At 53.9% G+C, this 24,370-nt stretch overlaps 1 protein-coding gene across 6 annotated transcripts in view; it reads left to right on the top strand.

Moving 5' to 3' along the window:
- The window catches only part of LOC123650606 (putative ATP-dependent RNA helicase DDX11-like protein 8), a 32,295-nt gene that overhangs the window by 5,613 nt on the left and 2,312 nt on the right, over window positions 1-24,370 (top strand). For 3 of the 6 annotated variants that reach the window (XM_045569493.1, XM_045569494.1, XM_045569495.1), the window contains exons 3-20: window positions 7,251-7,493; window positions 8,024-8,110; window positions 8,408-8,562; window positions 11,245-11,290; window positions 12,242-12,349; window positions 12,603-12,690; window positions 13,113-13,318; window positions 15,171-15,323; window positions 16,290-16,336; window positions 16,652-16,731; window positions 17,612-17,656; window positions 17,754-17,821; window positions 19,171-19,209; window positions 19,396-19,507; window positions 19,623-19,748; window positions 20,276-20,388; window positions 23,400-23,472; window positions 23,803-23,906. In XM_045569493.1, coding sequence (XP_045425449.1) covers window positions 7,251-7,493; window positions 8,024-8,110; window positions 8,408-8,562; window positions 11,245-11,290; window positions 12,242-12,349; window positions 12,603-12,690; window positions 13,113-13,318; window positions 15,171-15,323; window positions 16,290-16,336; window positions 16,652-16,731; window positions 17,612-17,656; window positions 17,754-17,821; window positions 19,171-19,209; window positions 19,396-19,507; window positions 19,623-19,748; window positions 20,276-20,388; window positions 23,400-23,472; window positions 23,803-23,906 — 1,893 coding nt within the window. Of the gene's footprint in view, window positions 1-7,250; window positions 7,494-7,668; window positions 7,792-7,946; window positions 8,111-8,200; window positions 8,256-8,407; window positions 8,563-11,244; window positions 11,291-12,241; window positions 12,350-12,602; window positions 12,691-13,112; window positions 13,319-15,170; window positions 15,324-16,289; window positions 16,337-16,651; window positions 16,732-17,611; window positions 17,657-17,753; window positions 17,822-19,170; window positions 19,210-19,395; window positions 19,508-19,622; window positions 19,749-20,275; window positions 20,389-23,399; window positions 23,473-23,802; window positions 23,907-24,370 lie in introns of those variants that run through there. The other 3 variants (XM_045569496.1, XM_045569497.1, XM_045569498.1) reach the window with 3 other exon arrangements.

Below are 24,370 nucleotides of genomic sequence, written 5' to 3'. Positions count from 1 at the left end.
GAGCGTGTCACTGTTTCTGGAGGTGACATAGGGATCTCTTGGGACAAGAAGAGTGCAGAGTGGGATACTCTGTTGTTCCATTTTTGTTCTCATATACAGTGAATGAGACACAGTATGTCCTGCCAATTAACAAAGAGTGGGTCATGAAAATGGCATGCATGGTTTTCTTAGATAGTGTTCTGTTAACATTCCTACCACTTAAACCCAATGCCATTCGACTTCTTGCCCTACCAACTCACTGAAATGTTGTTTTACGGTCAGTAGTGACTTTCTGATTTACAGATTTGGGTATTTCAAGTCCTTACTTGACCACTTGCTACATATGATATTTTTGAATATATTTGCCTTTTATTTTTTAATTTTCATATTTTATATACAGAGTCACGCTCTGTTGCTCATGCTAGAGTGCAGTGGCCCCATCATAGCTTACTGTAACCTCAAACTCCTGGGCTCAAGTGGTCCTCCTGCTTCAGCCTCTCGAGTAGCTAGGACTGTAGGCATGCTACCTTTTTATTTATTTGTTTTTTGTTAGAAGTGGGATCTGGCTGTGTTGCCCAGGCTGGTCTCAAATCCTTGGCCTCAAATGATCCTCTCAAATCAACCTCCCAAAGTGTTGAGATTACAGGCGTGAGCCACCATGCTCAGCACATCCTTTTTTGTTTAAAGTAACTAAAAAGTTAAAGAGTAATGCATGTCCTTCAAAAAGTCAATGTAGGAAATTTAGTTCCTTGAGCAAGTACTTTCTCTTTTTAAACTTTTTCTTAAGGAACAGTTACAGTTGCATGTATGTTTTCAATCCTAAGCTTGTGCTATTTCTTGATTTATTGATTTTTTGTCATGGGGCCCTTCCTATTGTGATAAGTGGACGGGTTTCACCGTCTCTTTTCCCTCCCTTTCCCAGTTGTTCCAGAAGAGTTCTCAGTTTTAGTCTCTGCTAAGTCTAACAGTATATTATGATTGTGTGTTTTTCCTTTAATAATTTTTTGTTTCTGGAGTTGATAATCATGTTTTTAAAGTATGTTTAGTTTTTCATATACCTATCCCAGTCCCTCCCACACTATCCTCTGGCCTCTCAATATGATTTTCCACAGAGAAAACGACTGTCTTAGTCTGCTAGGGCTGCCACGATAAAATGTCATAGATTGGGGACCTTAAACAACAGAAATTTCTTTGCTCACCATTCTGGAGGCTGGAAAGTCAAAGATCAAGGTTCGGACAGGGTTTGCTTTCAGAAGACCGATTTCTTCCTGGTGTGCAGATGGCTGCCTTCTGTCTGTGTTCTCATGTGGAGAAGAGAAAAAGAGATCTTTGGTGTCTCCTCTTTGTAAGGATATGGGCTCCATGGATTAGGGCTGTGCCCTTAGGAATGCAATTAACTTTTATCACCTCCTTAGAGGCCCTATCTCCAGTACTTCCCGTGGGGGGGTGGGGTGGTGTTAGGATTTCAACATATCAATTGGGAGGGGCACAATTCAGTCCATAGCCATTACCAACTCCATTTTTACCCTGGAGCTGTCCTTAATCCACCATCCTCTCCCCGCCCCAATCTGAATTAGTTGTTCCTTTGACCTATTTGACAGCATTTCCTAGGGAAGTCCTAGATTTCCCTTTCTCCTTCTGTAAAAATTAACTTTGAGGCTGGCCAAGGTGCCTCACACCTGTAATCCTAGCACTTGGGGAGGCTGAAGGGGGAGAAACCCTTGAGGTCAAGAGTTCCAGACCAGCCTGGGCAATATAGCAAGATCCCTTCTCTAAAAAATTCAGCTGGGTGTAGTGCCGTGCACCTGTAGTCCCAGCTACTTGAGAGGCTGAGGCAGGAGACTTGCTTGAGCCCAGGTGTTTCAGGTTACAGTGACCTATGATGACACCACTGCACTCTAGCCTGGGCAACAAGAGCAAGACCCTGTCTCCAGAAAAAAAGAGCTTTGAGTATAATTGACATACAATAAAATGTGTTACTTGTAATTCTTCAAATTCTGTGAGTTTTGACACCCATATTTCCACCACCACAATCAAAATGCAAAACATTCCCATCACTCCAGGAAGTTTGTTGGCACCTCTTGGCAGTTGTTCCCTGCCCCTGCTGCCCACTCCTCCCAGTCCCAGGCAGTCATTCATCTACTTTCTGTCTCTGTAGTTTTATCGTAACAGAATTTCATAAAAATGGAATCATGCAGTATGTGGACTCCTGTGTTTGGCTTTTCTTGATCAGCCTGAGTAATATCTTGAGCATTCATTCATGTCGTTGTGTGTATTCTTTTCTTATTCTTTCTGCTTTGCTGTCTTTTCTCTGGATTCTGTATCTTCTTGGTTTACTTCCTCATCTCAATAGAGCACATTCCTGTGAACGGTTGCATAGGAGGAAAGTTTTTGAGGCTTAACTTGTCCAAACGTACATTGATTCTTCCTTTTTACGCGATTGATATTGATAGTTTTGTTGGGGTATCATTCTAGCTTGAAAGAATTTCCCTCGGACTTGGTCCCTATGTCCTTTAGTTTCCATGGGTGCTGTTGAGCAGTCCAGTGACAGATGGCATCTCAGTCCTTTGTGACCTGATCCTGCCCCACCCTCCACAGTTTTCAGCCTCTTCTCTTTGTCCTTTGTGTTCTGAAATTTCATGTTGATGGGCCTGATGTGTGTGTTTAATTCCTTTTTTGGGCGCTTGCCGGGTCCTTTCAACCTGTGGGCTTCTACCTTTCAGTTCTGAGAAATTTTCTTAGATTTGATAATATTCTTTTCTGTGTTTTCCTTCTGGTGTTCCCATTCATTGGGTTTTGGACCTCCTAGTAATCCTGTTATTGTCTTTCTTCTAACTGCTTTATTAGTAACTAATAAACCCTAGTATATTTTGCTTTAAATTCTACTTCCTTGGGATTTCTTTGACTTCATTGCCTAGTCTTTCTATTCAGGTTATTTCTGCTATTGTATTTTTAGTATTCAAGAATTTGTTCTTATTCCCTGATTTTTGAAATAGCATCCTGTTCAATGTCAAGAAACAACATCTTTCTGAGAGTATCACTTACAGTAGTATTTTGAAGGGCTTTTCCCCCTTCATTGTTTCATTTTTTTGTTTGTTTTTGCCCCCCCACAGTTTGGGCTCTGTCTTAGTCCATTTTGTGTTGCTATAAAAGAATACCTGAGCCTGGGTAAGTTATAAAGAAAAGACGTTTATTTAGCTCACGGTTCTGCAGGCCGAGAAGTTCAAGGGCATGGCCCTGGCCTCTGGTGAGGGCTTTCATGCAGATTCACAGTATTGTGGAGGAGGTCCACGGTGAAACAGAGCCCTGCGAAGAAGACGGGAAAGCTTGAGGAGTGTCCTGGCTTTATAACAACCCGCTCCCGGGGGACTCACTCCATTCCCACGAGAACCAGTCCAGTCTCGGGAGAGCGAGAACTCACTCCTGCGAGAGCAGCATCAAGCCGTTCGTTCATGAGGGGTTCACCCCAGTAACTCAGACACCTCCCACGAGGCCCCACTTCCCAATACCACCACACTGTGAGTCACATTTCAACGTGAGTCTTGGTGGGGCCAAACAAACCACATCCAGACCCTGGCGAGTTTTATGTTTTGTTTGGAGACTTTCCTCAAATGACCAGTGGTCCTTGGCTTTCTATTCTTGGTGTTGCAGAATAAGCCACTAGCAGGCAGGTCGAGAGTCTGCTGGGCAGGCTGGCTGCGGGCCGGTGGGCTGGGCTGCTTGTTGGGGGCCTCCACTGGCCGGCACATCTGTGGGGTTTTCCCTCGAGCTGTTCATTTTCTCCAGAGAGGGCTCCTCTGACTCTGGCCTGGCCGGCGCAGGGGCACGAGCCCGACAGCTGGTCTTCGTGACAGCTGTCCAGGGAAAGCGGCACTAGGTGCACAGTCTGTCCCTCAGTGCCCTGCTCCAGCCTGGCCCTCGCCCTCCTCCCTCTTTGTTCTGCCTGTTGTGTCCAGAGCTCTCCTGGCTCAGCTGCCACGGAGAATCCACTTCTGTCTTCCGCAGGGAGTGGGGACTACACCTGGGGATCTCATTGTTCCTGAAAAGAATTTCAATCCGTCCTTTGTCTTCAGTGCCGTGTCACGTGCCTGCGGGTTTCTGGGTCTTTCTGAGGGTGAACTGGGGGATCTCTGGAGGTACCTGGGCTTTATTGTCTCTGGTGAATCGGTCGCACTTCTCTGTCTTCTCTCCTAAAACTTTTTACTGTCCCTTCTTTGAATTTCTTTGTTTTCGTGGGTGTAAGCCTCTTTATGACTTTGGCTTAATTTTGGTGTGTTTTGGAAAAGAACACCGAAGAGCACGTGTTCATTCCGCCTTGTGTAACTGACCGTCAGTCTCCTCCCTCCCAGGTCTTTCCAGCTCAGTCCTTTGCTCAGCCCTGAATCGTTCATGTTGTCAGTTCTGCAGCCTCCTCTTGTGCACCTTCTGTGTAAACCTGCCCAGACTTTAGTTACCCTTCACACCCTGCCCTCTCTTTCTCCTGTCGTGGGTGCCCACTGCCCCCAGGAGAAGCCGCGCTGTCTCGCACCCTGAGCACCGAGCCTCCTGTGCCCTTCCCTGCCTCCATGTGCAAGTGTCCCGCCTTAGCTGCCTGAGATGCTGTTTATCCTTTAAGAGTCACCTTTTTAAGCCTTTTACGATTCTGCCAATTGGAGTTGACATCTCAGCTTCGTGCCTGCCATGCCTCGTGTGAGGCTGCAATTCTGAGAGTGCAAAAACCTGGAGTCCGTGCTTCATGGGGACCATGCCGTCCTTCAAACCATGTGTTAAGGTTGTGCCCGTGAGCATTTCCTAGGGGCTCTGCACCTCTGTGACCGCAGCACCAAATCTGGTGCTTGCCACAACCAACAGGTGTTTAGAATGAATGAATGAACTTGTCTTGGCATAAATTCTACAATAGCGTTATCTGAAATGGTACCCCAGGAAGTAACATTGCTCAAAGCTAGGCATCCTGTGAGTACTTTATTAAATTTACTTCATGACTGATGAGACCATAGCGTCTACATCCTTTTAACATTTTCCCATCTAAAATGTCTGTGGTCTTATTACAGGGTGTAGAAAACCGTCTCCATCCTTTTGTCTTTGTGTCGGAACATACCCACAGTTGTTTTTGGAAGATAGCTTTGACTAGACCCTCAGGAACTGCCTCAGCCCGGAGTCAAGTGGAGAGTCCTGACTCTCTGATCTGGCTGTCCCTGGGCCGGTGTTGCAGGGGGACGTCTCACCTGCCCCCAGCACGGTGACAGCTAAAGCTGGTGGTTCCCGTTTCACAGGCATCACAGAATAGCTGCCCCCAGGTTGTGCTGAGGATGGCTGCCTGGCACTCTTGACCATTTATGACAGTAGCTGTCAAAAGCTGAGAGAAATGGTATATATGGGGCTTTTCTAAAAATACGTGGCCCCTCTATTCATCAGAAGTGTCATTCTGCCACAGGGCCTTTCAAGATTTTGGTGAAAGCTAACAGATCCTGCATCCCAGGATAATGATAATTTTATTACTCTTGCTTTATGGTAGCAAAAAACAGCTGTCCCCAGTTGATCACTTGTAATGTGCCAGGTACCCTCTAATCCTGGTGTAGGTGTCAACCTTCGTGTGCATGGACTGACTGAATGTCTGCAGCGACTCCATGAGGAAGGCACAACTCTTATCGTTCCCATTTTGCATATGTGGAAACGAGCCTGGAGAGCTCAGCCCAAGGCCAGAGGGCTGGCAGGTGGAGGAGCCAGGATGCCCCCTGGGCAGCCTGGAACACTCTGCTGTGCTGCCAGCCCCGACTTGAGACACACATAGTTTTTCACCCAGCCCGGGGTACCCCGAGCTCCCCTCTGGGTTGAGCAGGTTCGTTCGGGGAGCCGATTCCCAGGACCAGAAAGTGTTGGCTCCTGCAGAGACTCACTGAACTGAGCCACCCTTTGGACCCAGATGCAGCAGCCTGGTGGAACGCAGAGCAGTGTCCCCTCTAGGAGAACTGTGTCAGTTTCCTAGGCTGCTGTGACAAAGGCTCACAAACTGAGAGGTTTAAACAATAGAAATGTGTCCTCTCACGGCCCTGGAGGCTGGAAGTCTGAGATGAAGGCGTCAGCGAGGTTGGCTCCTCCTGAAGGTCGTGAGGGAAGGACCTGCTCAGGCCCCTTCCTTGGCTTGTGGGTGGCTGTGTCCTCCCTGTGTCCCATCACGTCCCCTCCCGCCAGTGCATGTCTGTGTCCAAATCTCCCCTTGGTGATAGGGCTGCCAGTCGTTATGAAGATCTAGGGCCCACCCTACTGGCCTCATCTTAACTGATTACATCTGCGATGATCCCAGTTCCAAATAAGGTCACATGGTGACACACTGGGGTTAGGACTCAGCATAGGAATTGTGGGGGGACACAGTTCAACCCATAACAAGGGCCCGCAGGGAAAATTCTGGTCTTTAAGCCAAGAGTAATATTTTCCAGAGCAATTAAAATTAAAAAAAAAAGTCAGCACTGGCACTCCTGTGACTGACCACGTCATTTGCGCATCAGCTGCGTGAAAGCTGAGAGGCCGAGGTGGCTTCCCCTGGGCAGGTAGATGGGATTTCACGCTGTGTGTTTTTAGCCTTAATTCTTTTTGGGGCTATTTACCTAATTGCTCACCTTCTAATTACATTAACTTGCAGTATTTATATATAACCTGATAAACTACTTAAAAAGTTTTTTTTTCCAGAACAGTGAGCTGTAACATTAAACAAAGAAGCTTTCTCCTGTTTCTTGGGCCCAGCTTTTATTTCTTCCTTTTTCTTGTTTTTTCTGGCTATTGTATAGTTAATTCCCTTCCTTTCCTCTCCTAGGGTGGTCTTGGAGCATCCTCTAACATTTAAAGCCAGACCTCCTTTGAGGCCCTCAATAAAATCGGGAAAGATGACTTGAGAAGTTTTCTTTTTCCTTCTTATTTTTTTTTTGGAGACAGAGCCTCACTCTGTTACCTAGGCTAGAGTGCTATGGCGTTAGCCCAGCTCACAGCAACCTCAAACTCCCGAGCTCAAGCAATCCTTCGGCCTCAGCCTCCCGAGTAGGCATGTGCCACCATGCTCGGCTAATTTTTTCTCTATATATTTTTAGTTGTCCAGCTAATTTCTTTCTATTTTTAGTAGAGATGGGGTCTCGCTCTTGCTCAGGCTGGTCTCGAACTCCTGAGCTCAAACAATCCTCCTGCCTCGGCCTCCCAGAGTGCTAGGATTACAGGCGTGAGGCACTGTGACCAGCCTTTCTTTTTCCTTCTATTTCTGAAGATCGTTTTTCTTCCTGCAGGGAAAGTCCTTAAGTCTCATTTGTGGGGCCCTCTCCTGGCTCCGTGACTTTGAAGAGAAGAAGCGTCAAGAAGAGGCGCGTCTCCTGGAAACTGGCCCCTCTCAGGATGAGAAGGACCCACCCCCACTTCTCTCAGCTTCCTGCCGAGAGACCGCAGACGCCCCGGGGCCTGCTGGAGAACCGGACTGGGTGACTCAGTTTGTGCAGAAGAAAGAAGAAAGGGACCTGGTGAACCGACTGAAGGTGAGATCGGGGGTAAGAAGGGCAGTGATGAAGGAAACGGCTTCAGCAATTACTTTGTGGCGATTCCGAGGCTGGGGGAGCATGTGTTCGTCTTTGCCTTTGTGGAGCCTCCTCAGTCTCCCTCCGCTTCCCTGAGTCGATGGTGCGGCCCCTGTGCTGTCTGTTTCCAGCTGATGTCAACAGGCCTCCACCGGACAAGGGGCTGGTGGTTCCCATTTGTTACTCACCTGGGAAAGGAACCTAATGGTTGCCATTGGCAGCGTGGTTCCGTGGCTGCAGACTCAGTGAAGGAACGAGTGTGAGTGGGAGCGTGTGGCTTTGGGAGGGAGGATGCAGGCTGCCTGCCGTGAGCAGGGAGGCCGGAGCCTGCGGAGGCTGAGGGTCTGGGGAGGGGAGGCTGCAGCAGCCTTGAGTGTTGGCCAGGAAGGAGAGCTGCCCTGTGCAGAGGTGCGGGCTGAGTGGCCCCAGACGCTTTAGGAAAGGCCGGGGCTTCCTGTGTGAGTTTCCTCTATGGCTGCCTGACCCTTTAGGAGGAGCAGATCCGGAGGAGGAAGCGAGAAGAACGCCTGCAGCGGATCCATCACAACTCGCAGCTCACGTATGCAGCCAAGCGCCTGGTGAGTGTCGTCTCAGGGAGGGGCTGGGGTCATGTCCAGGCAGTGTCACTCTGCCCTGTGTGGAGACTCTGGGGAGTGGCCAGGCCTCGGTCTCCTCTCCCCGACCCCCGCTGGCTACATTCCCTGCACCCTGGAGCTGGGCAGTGTGAGTAGAGCCCAGATCCTGGGAGCCTGTCCCTTCTCCCGTGGAGCGGCGAGGCCTGCGCTCACGGGCACACGGGGAGGCTGGCTCTGCCCGGGCTGGGCACACCCGTGCTGAGACGTCTCCCGCTCATCCACCTCCAATACCCTGGCCAGAGACAGGAAGAAGATACCGAGAGTCTCCTCCGCCTCAGCAGGGAGATGCTGGCAGCAGGAACGGGGGCTGAGCAGCCGGAGCAGCTGGAGTCTGGGGAGGAGGAGCTGGTCCTGGCCGAATATGAGAGCGACGAGGAGAGAAGAACAGCCCGAGGGTGAGACAGCTGCTGCCACTTCCCCCCTGCCCTGGGTTGTGTGGGGCTCCCGCCAGGGCAGCCATTTCCCTCCTGCCAGAGACACTCGTAGAGCACCGGTGAGAGGGAATGACAGCCATCTGCCCCCTTTCTCCAAGCCACGCTCTTTCTTAGGACCATAAATGTTGGCACCAGGGACAGCCAGCCCTTCAGTCACTGGCCTCATAGCTGTTGACTCAGTTATCCTCACGGCAGCCCAGTGACGGCAGAATACGGGTGTCTGTGCTTCGCACACAAGGAAGCTGTGGCCCAGGGAGGGGACCTGCCTCGGCCGAGGCCACAAGGCCAGTGGGTGGAGAGCCAGCCAGGCTGGCTGTGGATCTCATGCTCCTAAATGCCGAGCTGCACTGTGTGAGGTTCTGATGTAAACCGTCAAGGCAGCCTTAGCCTGAGTTTTCCTTGTCGCCTTAAGGCTTCCATTGGTCCAGACTGGTAGGTTTCTATTAATACCTTATGAGCCATAACGTCCTGGGTGAGTTAGAAAACACTGCACAGCAGGCCATTTCTGTACCACACGACCCGTTGTGAGAGCCCCGTTTCCATTCACACTTTCTGGAAGTGAAGCACCAGCACCCCTGGAGCGTGAGCCCTGGTGTGCACGTCCAGATGCTGTGGACTCAGAGGTGGATAAGACAGGCGTGGCCCCTGCCCTCGGAGAGCTTGCGTTTCTGTGGAGAGAGACGGATAATAAACCTGAAAACAAATGATGCCTGTTTGAAATCGGCACGTTCACTAGGCGGAGAATGAAGCAGGTGCAGTGGATGGGTGGGGCTGCACCTCCAGGAGGGAGGTCAGGAAAGGCCCTCCCGGGAGTGACTGTGAGCCGAGCCCTGGAGGGCAAGCAGGAGCCGTGGGAAGGCCTGGGAGGGGAGAGTTCCAGACAGACCTGCCAGTGCAGTGGGCGGGAGTGGGGACAGGTGTGGTGTGTGAGCGGCTGAAGGCCCAGGTGCCAGAGCAAAGGTGAAGGAGGGCGAGAGAGGAAGAAGAGGTCAGAGAGGAAGCAGCTGGCGCATCTGCAGGCCCCAGAGGCCAGGGAAGGGCTGGATGTCGCTGTCATGCAGGGGGAGGCAGAGGGAGGCGAGGAAATGATGTGATCTGATTTGCACACCAGAAAGGTCATTCTGGCTTTGAAGGTCGTGGCTTGTCCCCAGAGGCACAAGGATTCCTACAGATTCTTCCCTCTTAGGTCCCCCGCTGGGGAGGGGTCTTTCCTGCTTCTCTAAAGGTGATGACATGTCCCATGTTTTCATTGGCACCATGGTCACCACGTGTGTCTGGAAGGTGACTCCAGGGCCTGAAACCCTCCGCCGACTCTCGTGAAGGATAATCCAGGCCCCTGTGACTTCACCTCCAGCCTCCCTCCGCCAAACACCAATGTCCCAGCTGCCTTGGCCTTTCCTCAATGTGCCAGGCCTCTCTCGTCATATCCGAGGATTTGCACGTGCCCTTCCCTCTTGCCAGAACCCCGCCCTGCTCCCTTGACAAATGCCTTCACCTCTTTTAAGGTGGCTCAGATGCTGTCTGGGTGGCCTCGGTGCCAGCCACTCCCTGCTTCGCTCACGGACCCGTTTGTGTTTTAGCTGTCGTTTCCCCTCCTCTCCCTCCCCGGGCTGTGAGCTGCTTCAGGGCAGGACCCGCATCTTTTTGACTCCGTATTTCCAGAGCTGACCTAGTGTTTGGTGATACGGTTTGCTCAATAGCTAGTTGACCTGAACGAATAGGCACCACTAGTTTCAGTCCCGTGGTATAATCCCAGCTGAAGGGGCAGACTAAGGCACTGAGGGGAGAAGAGGTTTTCCTGGTCATAAGTGATAGCGTCTTTCCTTCACTGCATCGGTTGGTTGTGGCTTCATCCAGGAAATGTATGTGGGGCTCCTGCCGTGTGCCAGGCTCGGGGCAGGGGGGGTGGACCCTGGGGACCCCAAAGAACCGAAACAGACCTGGTTCCTGCCCTTGTGGACATGACGATCTGATGGGGGAGACAGACCAAGAGGAAGCAATTTTGAATGAGACGAGTGTTAAGAGCAGGTATAGGTGCCGTGGGTGTGTGTCGGAGCGGCCGTGCCTACTGAGGAGGTCAAGGAAGGCTGCCTGGGGGAGGCGATGCTTATGTTGTGATCTCAGACTTGACTGGGAGTTGGTGAGGTGGGGGAGAGAGCATTGCAGGCCAGGACAGCGTGTCCGAAGGCCGGAGGTGGTGAAGAGCAAGTGTCTCTCGGGGATCTGAGAGGTGCAGCTCGCTGGAGGGAGGGCAGGGGGAGGAGAGCAGCTGCGATGACTGCAGGTCGCATGATGGAGCGAAGCTTCTAGCTCGGGGTTGGGGTGCTGTGCTCTTTCTCCTTTGTCTCCGAGTGTCCCTGTGTCCACTGACCTGGAAGGCCCAGGCTGGCATTTGCCTGGGGCTGTCTCTGGACAAGCAGCACCTGCCGCTTTGGTGGCACCATTACTGGGATTGTGTTTCCCCTTTCTGGCCCAGAGCGCAAGCCCCAGTTCTGTTGGCTTGTGAGGAAGGGGCTGTGTCTTACTCCAGGGTCACCGGCCATCCAGGGCTTGTCGTGGGGGCTTAGTAGATGCTCAGGAAATGGTGTTTAGCTGACCTGGTGTGCTGAGGGAAGACTGCTCTCTGTTGTCTCTCGTGTGCAGAGTGGATGAGGATGAGGATGACCTGGAGGAAGAACATGTGACTAAGGTGAGACCCATGTCCTCAGGTGCTGCCGTGTCTGGGCCTCCGTCCCGGGCTCTCCACCCCAGGGGAGAGGCCAGAGTGGCTCCGGCTGTTGCTCACCCTGCCATCGATGAAGGAGGGGCTTCCAGCCTGCGGACTCTGTGGCTTCCCAGAACCAACCTGGTCCCTCGTTGCTCACCTGGCAGGCTGGGCCCTGGGGAGGCCTCTCCTGGGAGCGAGGCCTGGCTTGTTGCTCCAGGGTGTCGAGGAGCAGCTGTTCTGGGCCGAAGTCTGGGGTGATTCCTGCCTCCATGGGGTGCTGGTGGCGGGTGGTGGGAGGTGTCGGGGAGGACAGGCAAAAGCATTGCCCTTCCGGTCTCTGCTGGCGTGTTTCTTCTCTTCTCTGTATGTCCATCTGCATGGAGTGCTGTCAGGTGCGTGTGGTCTGACCCTTCTCAAATTTACACATGCTTGGTTTCATTCATTCCAGACTTCAGTTTTCTGTTGAAAGTAGAATTTTCCCTTATTTTTCTCTTCTCTAAGCCTTAGAGCAGTAGAGAGAGAATATTCAGCTCAGCCTCCTCCTCTCTCTTTGGGGATGTGTGGAAACAGCCCTCCCTCGACACCCCCGAGGGCGGTAGGAATCTTTGCCATGCTGACAGTCGCCACTCAGGGAAAATACACTTTCCTGAGGTTGCCAGGCCCTTGCAGTAGTTGGATTAGAGGCTGAGTGTGACTAGTAGGAGTTACCTCTTGTGGTTGTTTCCGTAAACTTCTGGAGCTGCAGGAGACTCGGGGAGTCCCTGGGGCCCTCGTTAGACGACACCTGACAGGGGCAGTCCCCTGCGTCAGGGTGGACATTTGCAGCTGCTCTGCCCGTTCCCTCGGCCTCTCAGGCTACGGTGTGCCTCGGTGTGCAGGTGCATTAGAGCCTTAGAGTCCCCTCTTTGAAATGCCTTTCTCTTCCCCGAGCAGATTTATTACTGCAGTCGGACACACTCCCAGCTGTCCCAGTTTGTGCATGAAGTACACAAGAGCCCCTTTGGCAAGGACATCCGGCTCGTCTCCCTGGGCTCTCGGCAGGTAAACAGCGGCGAGGTGTCTCGGCCCAGGTGCCATCCTGCTCCTTCCCCTGTGCCTTTGTCTTCCTCGTCCAGGCCTGGAAAGGTGCTGGGTGTGAGGCCGGCCGCTCAGCCCCTTCCCTGGCCTGACCAGTGGGTCGCTGGAAGGAAAAGGAGAGGCGGGGCGGGCTGGGCTGGGCCGGGCGGGTCAGCTGGGTTGCTTGCGTCTCACTTGGCACCACCGTCTCTGCCTCTTGTCTTCTCCTGTCTTGTAGAACCTTTGTGTGAACGAAGACGTGAAGAGCCTGGGTTCTGTGCAGCTTATTAACGACCGCTGCGTGGACATGCAGAGAAGCAAACACGGTAGTCACTGGGACTCTGCTGCAGCATCCTGCGGTCTGGGGAGAGTGGGGCAGGGCAGGAAGTGACCGAGGATACGGGGCCAGGGACACGGGAGATAAAGACCATAAGTATCTTAAATGGGAGGAATGGCAGAGCAGACCCTGGTTCCTTCCTAAAGACGCTCTCCTTGGGAAAGGGAGTTCCTGCTTCTGGGCCAGTGTCTAGCCCACGCCCCTGGCTTGGAGGTGATTTTATAGGCTCTTTATGGAGAACATAAAGCCAAATCCCAGAGTGTCCTGCCAAGACCACATGAGGGTACTGAGAAGGGTTTTATACGCCCCACCCCCCAGAAATGGGTCTTAACAGGACAGACCCACTCTTGACTGCACAGACAGCCGTTGTCCTCTCTGTCTGTGCTCCCCTTGTGCCTGTGCCACCTTCAGAGAAGAGGGATGAAGCTGAGGAGGAGAAGCCAAAGAGAAGGAGGCAGAAGAGGGCTTCCTGCCCCTTCTACAACCACGAGCAGATGCACCTCCTCCGGGACGAGATCCTGGCAGAGGTGAAGGACATTGAGCAGCTGGTGGCCGTTGGGAACAAGGCCCGGGCCTGTCCCTATTATGGGAGCCGGTTTGCCATTCCTGCAGCCCAGGTGAGGACTCTGGAGGGGAAGTAGCTCTTGGCTCTAACTGTGGCCTAGGCCATGGGGGAGTCCTCCTTCCTCTAGTTTGGGAGGACGCCACACACTGTGGTTAGACTGACAGCTGCACCATGTGCTGATGGCACCTAACCCATTCTCCCCTGGCATATGGGTCGGAGGGGGCCCGTGGATCCCTTGGTGGCTCTGGGCTGCAGGGCCAGTTGGCGTTCCTGGGGACAGCAGATGGGAGTCAGGAAAGATCGTGCATTCCCTGCAAAGCCACAGCGAGAGCTGAGAGACGTGCAACAAGGGCACCGCAGCACGTGACTGCAGTTCCAAATGGTTTTTCGGAGTGACAGTCCCACTCGCACACCTGCCTGCAGCACATGAGAATACTGTTCTCTGAGACCTGCCATATCTTTAAGCAGTTTCAGGAAAAGTTGCTAATTTGACAGGTCAAAATGGCATCTTACTGTTACTTGGTATGGGTATGATTGAACTGTTTTCTTGCTAATTCCTTAAGTGGACTTTGGAAAGAGGATATTACTCAGGGAGAATTCAGTGTCATCCAGCAGGTTTTGAGAGCTGCAGGGAACTGTGTTAGTAACCGTTTTCCAGGGCAGCTAAGTGCTCAGCAGGGCCCCACCGGGACTGAGTGTGGGTGCGCACAGAGTCGGAGGAGCGTGTCCCGCCCCCACCGGCGTCCGGCGCCCCTCAGGTCCCTGCCTCAGAGCCAGAGCAGTGCTGGAGCCATTTCTGCACAGATGCCGTAAGATGGCCTGAAATTGTGTGGCTTTCAATTTTTAAAGCACTTTTCACCTTGTTTTGCCTTGTTGGTACTCCAGTGACATGGCTGCAGTCTACACATGGGGACCCTGGGAGCCAGAAAGGTTAAGGGATTCATCTGTTTACTCACCGTGAGTGAAGGATGGAGCCAGTATTAACACCTGGGCACCGAGTTTCCAGTTTTCTGGATTTTCATTTTGTAGATCAGTATTTTTTCAACTGGAAAATCTCTGTAACAACTTGTAATTAAAAATTTATAGGATGCTTGTGTTTTTGTTACCCCGCCTCTGCTCCTTAACTGTCATGTGCGGTAGACTGTGTCAGGCCCGATTTCCAGATGAGGAAACAGGATCAGAGAGGTTAGAAACTTCTGCAGAGCCACACAGCTGGGAAGTAGCAGCTACAGGAGTAGAAGCCTCTGGTACACAGAGGCTACAGTGTTGGGAGGAAGCTTGGGGGCTCCAGGGCTACCTTTGGGGCATAGAGGTGGTGAAGCAGCAGGTTCCAGTCTCCCCCACCTGCCCTTGTTTCAGTCGGGGTCAGATCTGCTCCAGCTGACGAGTTTTGTACATTTGCACATAGAACTTTTTTTTTTTTGAGACAGAGTCTCGCTTTGTTGCGGGGGCTAGAGTGAGTGCCGTGGCGTCAGCCTAGCTCACAGCAACCTCAAACTCCTGGGCTTAAGCGATCCTACTGCCTCAGCCACCCGAGTAGCTGGGACTACAGGCATGCGCCACCATGCCTGGCTGATGTTTTCTATATATATTTTTAGTTGTCCAGATAATTTATTTCTATTTTTAGTAGAGACGGGGTCTCGCTCAGGCTGGTCTCGAACTCCTGACCTTGAGCGATCCACCTGCCTCGGCCTCCCAGAGGGCTAGGATTACAGGCGTGAGCCCCTGCGCCCGGCCTGCACATAGAACTTTTGAGGAAAGGGCCGGGTGCTGCGAGCACAGGGCTGTGCAGAACTCAGCATCCCTACATGTAGAAGCGTTCACGCCAGCAACTCAGAGCAGGGCGGGCCAGTCTGCCGTAGGGCAAGTCCGCCCTGCTCAGGTGGCCGCATCTCTCCTCCCAGCTGGTGGTGCTGCCCTACCAGATGCTGCTGCACGCGGCCACCCGGCAGGCGGCGGGCATCCGGCTGCAGGGCCAGGTGGTGATCATCGACGAGGCCCACAACCTGATCGACACCATCACGGGCATCCACAGTGTGGAGGTCAGCGGCTCCCAGGTGGGTTGGCTGCCCTCCCGGGCCAGGGCCTGCCACAGGGCAAAGGGACATGGATTGTTTCTCCAAAGTCCTAGACTTGGAACTCCCCTGGAGGTGGTGCTTGGGAGAGGGTGTACTGCATCAAGGTAGTGACTTAGAGGCTGACTGGGGCTTTCCAGCAAATCCCAGAAGTCTGGGGACCCAGGTCCAGCAAGAGGCTCGTCTCCCTGCCCTTCACGTCCCTTGTCATCCTGAGTCTCCTGGCCCAGGGCACTGCTAGCCAGTCCTCTGTGACCTGGGGTGGTGGCCTGAGAGAAGCAGGAGTCCTCGTGCGGCTGGACCTCATTATTATTGATGTGGGTTTGAGGGGCTTTGACTGAGGAATGCCCAAGACCTCCGCAGGCCACTGTTGATCAGCTGTGATGTGCCCTGCACGACACTAGGTGTCTGCTCTTCACGCCGCCTCTCCCATTGGGGGCAGGGCAGGGGTCCTGTTTATATCGGGAACTCGGAGATAGTTAAGCAACATGCCTAAGATCGCACAGCTCGTGAGTGCGGGGGGAGCCGGGATGTCACCACTGGCTTCTCTGACCATGAAACCCCTATTACATCCCACCACTTCTGCGGACCAGTGCCTGGGTTGGCCTAGGCCAGGATGTGATGCTGACCTTGAACCATCACTCCTAGAGACGACAGGTCTTTTCCCAACCCAGTACAAACTAGCAGGGAGAGTTTGCTTTTCCCTGACCCAGAGTGGACACTTGAGCAGAACTTACCTTCCTTCCTCTCTCTCAGCTCCCACCAGCCTAAGGGCCTTTGAAACCCGTACCTTTTGTCTGCACCCAGCCCCGTCTCCTCACCTGGACGCCTCCTGCGTGTCTGGGGCCGGCGTCTCCTAGGCACGGTCTGAGATTCACCGGCCCCCCTTGGCTGCCTGCCCGGAGGCTGCTCTGGCCCCACGCCCATCCGTTCTCTGTGTCTCCGCAGCTCTGCCAGGCCCATTCCCAGTTGCTCCAGTACATGGAACGATACGGGTGAGACACTGCCCTCTGAGTGCAGGGGAGAATCCTACACGGCCTCAGCGGCCCCTCATTCGGCCTCTGAGGGGGAGCACGGGGGTTACGACCTCAGCCTGCACCCGCAGTGGGGTGGTGGGTCAGCGTGCTGTCCACGTCCTGGCTCCCCGCCCAGGCTGGGAAGCTGGGGACAGAGCTGTGGGCTCTGAGGGCCTGGGGCCATAGCTTGTGACCCTGCTGAGAGGCGCCAGATGCAGAGTCTCCGGGTGGGGGAGGTGGAGGGCACGGTGGCGTTGGGGCATGGCCGCCTCATGTGCACTGCTGTTCCCTCAGGAAGCGTCTGCAGGCCAAGAACCTGATGTACATCAAACAGATCCTGTACGTGCTGGAGAAGTTTGTGGCCGTGCTGGGGGGTAAGAGAGCGCCCCCCCATGGTAATCCGGCCTGCAAAACTTGCTGGTTTTCTTTTTCCTTGGATGCCAGGCAGGACACCTAGATTTTCTACGTCCTTAGGAATTGTCTTGGTCATTGATTGGGAAAATTCTCCTTTATAGCTTGTTGTCAGACCTAAGATCCTTTCTTACGACTCTATTTGCCCATGTTCTGAGTCCTTTTTATCTCATCAGACCCTATTCTGCAGGTGAAGTAATGACACATCATAATATAAGCAGGGAAGGTTTGTGTAGCAGTTGAACAAAAGCTTTGGAGTTTGCAGAGCACTCACTCGCACGTGCACAGTGTCGTCTGCCGGTGTGGGCAGCACGGGCATCTCAACCCTCCTGCACAGACCAGCAAACGGCAGCTCGGCAGGGGCTGCTTATGGCTCGGGCCTGCTGGGGAGACGGGACTCTGGCTCCAGCCCCCACGCGCTGTGCGTTCTTCTGGGCCAGGTGGCCCTGGGAAGGCTTCCGCAGAAGTGAAGGGCACAAAGCCCGTGGGGTTTCCTGAGGGATCTGGTCTCGTGCTGGTGTCCTTCGCCTCCCCCCGTCCCTCGCCCACATGCCCCTGCGTAAAGTGGCAGGGTCCGCTGGCTTGCTGCCTGTCCCTGTCTCCTGGAGCAGGCGTCAGAAGAACGAACTGACAAGGCTTTGGTCCCACGTACAGACACATGGGTCAGACTTGAGACTCCCGGACGCTCCTGCCCTCTCCGTGGGTCCCCTGTGTGAACGGCGGGAAGCAGAACGGTCGCTGAGCACATGCGTGCTCCTCCCACCCGAGGGTGCAGGGCGGAGGGTGAGAAGATGGGCGGTGGGGCCAGACCTCCCTCCTGACCTGTTGGGATTCTCCTTTCAGGGAACATTAAGCAAAATCCCAGCACGCAGAGCCTCCCGCAGACAGGTGAGAGAGTGGCGGTCAGAGGGCCCGGGGCTGACCTGAGCCGCTCCTGAGCTTGACTCTGGGACTGACGCCCCGGGCTTCGTTTGTCTCCTCTCAGGGACGGAGCTGAAGACCATCAACGACTTCCTCTTTCAGAGCCAGATCGACAACATCAACCTGTTCAAGGTAGAGGTTTTCTTCTTCATATGTTACCCATCAGACTTCCTTCCCATCAGCACCTGTGGGCGGAGCACTGTGTTAAGATGAGGGAGGGAACGAAGGGCAAATTCCTTCAGTCGTCCAGCGGTGTAAGGTCTAAGGGTCTAAAACACACACATTTGTAATTACCTGACCGTTAGAGCAATGTCCTCGCAAGAAAAAGTCATCTTGATTCTAGGGCGAGGGGTTGCGGGGATGGTGAGGAAGGTGCCTTCGTGCCTCACAGGCACCGATGGGAACACAGGTCCTCACCGCCCTACTCTGTCTCTCTTCTGGCACAGTCTCCCCCTGGGCTGCTGGACGGGAGCAGCAGGCTGATTTGGGGGCCACACTCTGGTCTTCCCACTCGGGCCTTGGCGTTGTTCACAGCCTCAGAGCCTTGCTCACTCCAGGCCTGAGTGCCCAGTGCCACTTGACTCCAACCTAGTGACTCTAGGAACTGTGGGCACCTCTATGGATGGAGCATGGACTGTATTCCAGGCGGTGTGCCAGGCTCTGTGGCTCCGAGCTACTATGTCCTGTTGCCACTCGTGAGCCGAGGAAACCAAGGCTCAGAGAGGCCACGTCGGGAAGGTGGTGTGCCCGGGCCTCCCACGAGCGAGCCGATGGTGCCCGGCAGAGCTGGTGTCCGGGCCGGCCACACTGACTCGGCCTTGCGTTCTTTCCATCCGCCTGCGTTCTTCCTCAAAACTGGCTTTCCGCTGATTTACCCATTTGGTCATTGTCTCTGCCATTGTCCCTTTCTGACAGTCCAGAAATCCAGAGCATCTTTGATACCTTTCTCCCCTTTCCCGCCTCACCCACACGGCCGCCAGGCCTCAGACACCTCTGAATGTCCCTTCTTCGCCTGCTAGCTGCGACTCTCGCTGTCCTTCCACTCCGCTTGCTTCTGTCCTGTCCCCTTCTCGTAGGCTTTATGAACTGCCATCTGGTGAGTGCTCACTGAGGGACGGCGCTCTTCAGAAAGCTCGACAGGCTCGAACCCCCATCTCTGCCTCCCACGCCGAGGGCTGCACTAACCTACACTGCTGTGCCCACCAGCTGCACTGTCCCCACCCTCCCTGTGCAGGCCCCACCCCCTGCTTTATGCCTTTGCTCACAGTTCTGTTTTTCAACTTTTAATTCTTCCAGGCACAGCTTAGATGCTGTCCCCTGGAAGGAAAGCAGGGGGGACATAACTGTTACTGAGCATTCTCAGAGAAAGAGGTGACAGTGCATCCTGCTCCCAGGGTGGAGAAAGGTGGTGGCCTCTTTGTAAATTTAGAGGACAGCTTGCTTAGTGTGTGCACGGGCCTGCAGCTGGCTGGGTTTTGCAGGTGCAGCGGTACTGTGAGAAGAGCATGGTCAGCAGAAAGGTACCTGCTCCCTGTCTTGGGCCTGCCCTCAGGGAACTCCAGGGTCCCCTGTTTCCCTGTCCTTCTTGGTGCATAGTGGCCTTGCTGGGGTGGAGGGAGGTGGCCTGGCGGAGCCTCTGGTCCACCCGGTCTCCCTCCCTCCGCTGGTGCTCACGCCTCTGCACGGGGCTCTCTGTCCCGACCCAGCTCTTCGGCTTCACAGAACGATACGGCGCGGTCCTCTCGTGCTCCCGGGAGCGGTCCAGGCTGGCTGGGTTTCGGCAGTTCCTGCAGAGCCTGCAGCCCGGGGTGACTGAGGGTGAGTCAGGAGGGCGGCAGGGCTGAGCCACCTGCAGGCCCTGGGCAAGAGCATCCGTTCCTCGTGTGGGGACAGGACTTCAGGGAGGCCTCCTCCCCCCGTCTGCCCTGTGTAGCCCCTGCAGTCCCTGTGGACGAGGGCCAGGCCAGAGCCCCCACGTCCCCACTGATGCACGTTGAAGGCTTCCTCGCAGCTCTCACCACGGCCAACCAGGACGGCAGGGTCATCCTGAGCCGCCAAGGTAATTAGGTGCTTCCTGGCCAGGCTCTGTCCCCAAGCAGGAGCTGGCCCGGAGCCCGGGAGCCACAGCACGAGGGGAGTCTGTCCGTCCATCCTGGCACCTTCCTGGGTTAGGAGGAGGAAACAGGGCAGCCCCCCTGTGAGCCGGGGCAAGCGGTGGAGATGGGGGGAGGGGACACAGGTGCTGGGGGTCAGGGCCTGTCCGGCAAGGTTGCGGGGGACGCCCTGGGGCCTGGTGGTTAAGGTGAGGTGGGCTTTGGTTTGAGGCATGGTTTCATCACCCGCGAGCTGTGTGGCTTGGACCAGTGTCTCTCTGAACCTCAGTGTCCCCGTGTGAAAGGGGAGATGACAGCTGTCTACCTCAGAGGGATGGGTGTCCCGGAGGTTCAATGGATGTGATTTAAAGAGAAAGTGCTGGCTCTTGAGCCTTGTGCATGGAGCCCCTGAGAGCCCCTTCACCCTGACTCTGGAAGTCTGTGTGGCCTGCACCCACCCGCCTCTCCCCACGTGTCACTGTCCTCTTTTCAGACACCCTCAGTCAGAGCAGCCTCAAATTCCTGCTGCTGAATCCAGCCGTGCACTTTGCCCAGGTGGTGAAGGAGTGCCGGGCCCTGGTCATTGCGGGGGGCACCCTGCAGCCGGTAAGCACGCCAGCCCCAGCCTCTTGTGCCCAGGCGTTGGGGTGGGGCAGGGACGAGGGAAGGACACATCAGGCCTCTTCCCTGTCCAGGTCCCCAGACCTGAAAGGGGCCAGCTCGAGCAGGCCCAGCAGTGTCCACTAGGTGGCACTGGGGCACCACCTCACTGCCCGGCCCTTTAGGCTGGAGGGGGCAGTGGACACCCCGCTGTGGATGTCCCCCTGGGGGAGGGGGGCAGTGGGCACCCCGCTCTGGATGTCCCCCTGGGGGAGGGGGCGGTGGACACCCTGCTCTGGATGTCCCCCTGGGGGAGGGGGCGGTGGACACTCCGCTCTGGATATCCCCCTGGGGGAGGGGACGGTGGGCACCCCGCTCTGGATGTCCCCCTGGGGGAGGGGACGGTGGGCACCCTGCTCTGGACACGTCCAGCCGGGGGTCAGGCTTCTCCAGAGAAAGCCCGTGTGTGGTTCACACTCTCAGGTAGGTGCCTCAGTGCCGTTCTCTTCCCGCACCCACCATCTCAACCTTCTCCCTTAGAAATGTGTGTTACTGTGTATTTTTTAATGACAGTACTATATTTTCATTGTAGAAAGCAGAGATAGGAAAAAAATAATTCTGCCAACAAAAGGTTCATTTTGGTATATATTATTATACGGTCTTTGTATGCAGAATTTTTACATATGTGCATACGTATTTTAAAACCAAAACAAAAATGGTGTTATCTCTACGTGCTGTTATTATAATTTGCTTTTTTCACAAGCACCAATGTGTCATAAACATTTTTCCGTGTCAGAGAGTCTGCATTGTTCTGCCCCACTCTGGCCGGCGCTGTGTTCCAGTTCTGCGTGTACATTATATTTTATACAACTAGTCGTCTTTTGTTAGATACTTAGACCACACAATACTGTGATAAATGTAACCAGATTCCTGCACAGTGATGGTTTCAGCCTAGAAAAGGACTTAGTAGATGCTGATCAGAATCCAAAAGAAGTGGTTCCCAGCCCCAGCCACCTGTAGCTTTTTTACTTTTATATTTCTTTGTGCAGATTCATAGATTTTTCATAGGTTTTTATTCATTCGGTATGTTAAAGTTGCTTATGGTCACTACTGTTTTTCAGGCTCGCATTGTCTCAAACTTGACTGGTGAGAGCCCCATCGTACGACCTCTGGACCTTTTGGTTTTTTTGGAGACAGGGTCTCGCTCTGTCACCCAGGCTGGGGTGCAGTGGTGCCAGCCCACCTCAGCCTCCCGAGTGGCTAGGAATATAGGTGTGCACTACCATGCCAGGCTAATTTTTATATTAATTTTTAATTAAATAAAAAATTTTAAATAAATTTTGAAATTTTGTGTAGAGATGGGGTCTCGCTATGTTGCCCAAGCTGGTCTTGAACTCTTGGTCTTACACCAGCCTCCTGCCTCAGCCTCCCAAAGTGCTGGCATTACAGGCATGAGCCACGGCACCCGGCCCTCTGGTCCTTTTGACTTGGCCCCGTCAGTCTTTCTTTCTAGCACAACAAAATGTCCCAAGCTTGGCATGCATGTTCCTGGCCCCAGAGCCAGACTCGTTCATTTCTCCAGAGTGCCTTGGTTTCTGTTAATGGGGAGTGGTATTTAGAAATCTAGACCTGGGTGCTAGGGTGTTTGCAGTGCTCTTGGATTATGGCTGTTCATAGGGCATTTCAGTAGACAGACCCAGGAAATATGTTTTTAAAAATCATGAGTCCGTATTGACATAAATTATGATTTTTATTTAGAAATTTGACCTTATATTGTGTCTCTTTTTCTCTTAGCTGAACATTTGGTTTCTTAATTACGTTCACATAATATGCTGTATCCTGCAGTATACTATAAAATAGTTTCAAAATTATAATACCAATGTTATTTCTCACAATAAATCTGATTGAAGTTGCACTTCTTTGCATTTATTTTTGGCCCTGGGAGCATATCCCACTACTGAGGTGTGGTCTCCGGGCTAGGAAGTCACTTGAGATGAGCTTTTCTGTGTGTGTCATGTTGCTAGCTTGATAGACAGCAGGCTGTTTCTGTTTCATTTTGTTTTCAATTTTAGAAGTTGCTTTTCTCTTTTTTGACTTAATTATATTTTTAAAAATATGTAAACATCTGTGTGGTTCAAAAGTCAAAACTATGTAAAAAGATACATTCAGAAAATTCTCACTTGCATCCCTCTCCAGCCTCTTCCCTACCCCCTGCAGGTGATCAGTCTTACTAGCTACTAGTCTACACTTCCAGCGTCTTTTTCTTTAATACAAAAAGCAGCAGCTGTGTGTCTTCATTTTTCCCTTTTCCATTTACACGAGCGGCACCGTGGTCGGCCGTTACTTGCAATCACTCCTGTCGCTGGCTGTGTGGTCTCCGTCGGGTGCGTGTAGCGCAGCTCCTCCGACCCGAGCCCTCCGCACGGGCAGTCTTGCCGCTCCAGGAAAGATCCTGGTGCTCGTGTTGTTTGGTGTTTGTGGGCTGTGTCCTGGGGGCAGACTCGTAAATCTGGGAGTCCTGGGTTATACGGGACATTTCTTAAATACTGTCCCGTTCCCCCTGGTGAGAATTGCACTGTTTTGTACCCACCAGCAATGGCTGCGGATGCTCATTTCTCCACAGGGTGCTTGAACTGCGGGGTTTGTGCCAGTCTGGCAGGTGAAGCCCGGGAGATTCTTGCTCAGCAGTTGGGCTGGGCCCGGCCGTGTGTATTTCATAAATTCCCACCGGTGATTTTGATGCACAGCCTGGGTGGAGAATCAGATGTGTCGAATCACCTTTGCTGTCCCTACAGGTGGTTTCAGTGAGACAGCCAGTGCTGGACACCGTTCACGTTTCTCTCTTTCTGCCAGTTTGTTACCGTCCTTTTCTTTTACCGCTTTTTTCTGTTGGTGTGAACTTGTGCCTCTCAGCCCAGACTCCTGTCTTCTCTCTTCCCCAGCCCGGGCCACACTCAGGCCCGGGGTCCTTTGCGCTGGTCCTCGGGAGGTCACAGGCCTTACCTTGTGGTCTGCAGGTGTCTGACTTCCGGGAGCAGCTGCTGGCCTGTGCCGGGGCGGAAGCTGAGCGAGTGGTGGAGTTTTCCTGTGGTGAGGAGCCGCGTCCGGGGTGGGACGAGCCGAGCGTTCGCGCCCTGGCCCTGTTGCACGAGGGCGACCACGTACCGCTGTCAGGCCCGGGCTGAGGGGACCCCAGGGTGGGAGCCTCGCCCTGTCCTGGCTGTCTCTGAGCTCAGCTCCCTGGTGCTCACGCTCTGCACTGCCCCTCCTGCCCAGTGCTCCTGTGGCGATGGGGTGCGTGGGCGAGTGTCACCCGTCCCTGCTCCTAGTCTGGAAGACGGTGGGGAAACGCCCTTGCCGGACTCCCCCTCGCAGAGCATCTGCAGCTCCAGGTTTCAGCCCCTCCCTGGGTCTCACCAGGTCACGTGATCCCCCCGGACAACATCCTGCCCATCGTCCTCTGCAGCGGCGTCTCCGGCCAGCCGCTGGAATTCACGTTCCAGCGCAGGGAGCTGCCGCAGATGGTGAGTCCCGGCCGGCCTGCCTGGCCACACCGCGGCTGGGGAGGGGACTTCCTGGGTGGGGGCTGCTCTGGCCCATCCAGAGGCATCCGTCCCGGAGCCCGCTCAGGGTGAGCAGTGTCTGTCTAGATGTTGATCAAGGAAGGTCTGAGCTTCCCCCACCCCCGCCCCTTAGGCTGCTAAATAAGTTTTCTGGAAACCTCCCACATCCCTTTATGACGAGGCGCACGAGAAAGCTGCTTGTCTCCTTTGGTTCTCTTCCCTTCGGTTAATCCGCCCCTGCCTTGGGCAGGGATGCAGGTCTTGGGGCACAGCTCCATGCCTGGGTGTTCAGCGCCTGACCTGTCTCAGGGGGTGCCCATCAGGACACTGGGAGTTGCCGTTCCCATGGCAATGGGAGTCTGATCTCTGGGGCGCTAGCTCTGGGAGGGTCAGAAAGGCGACTGGTGGCCAGAAGCAGCAGCTGG

Source organism: Lemur catta, chromosome 15 (assembly GCF_020740605.2).
Source record: "Lemur catta isolate mLemCat1 chromosome 15, mLemCat1.pri, whole genome shotgun sequence".
Lineage (NCBI taxonomy): Eukaryota > Metazoa > Chordata > Mammalia > Primates > Lemuridae > Lemur > Lemur catta.
The sequence above is the reverse complement of the archived record's forward strand: the minus strand, read 5'-3'. Positions and strand labels throughout refer to the sequence as shown.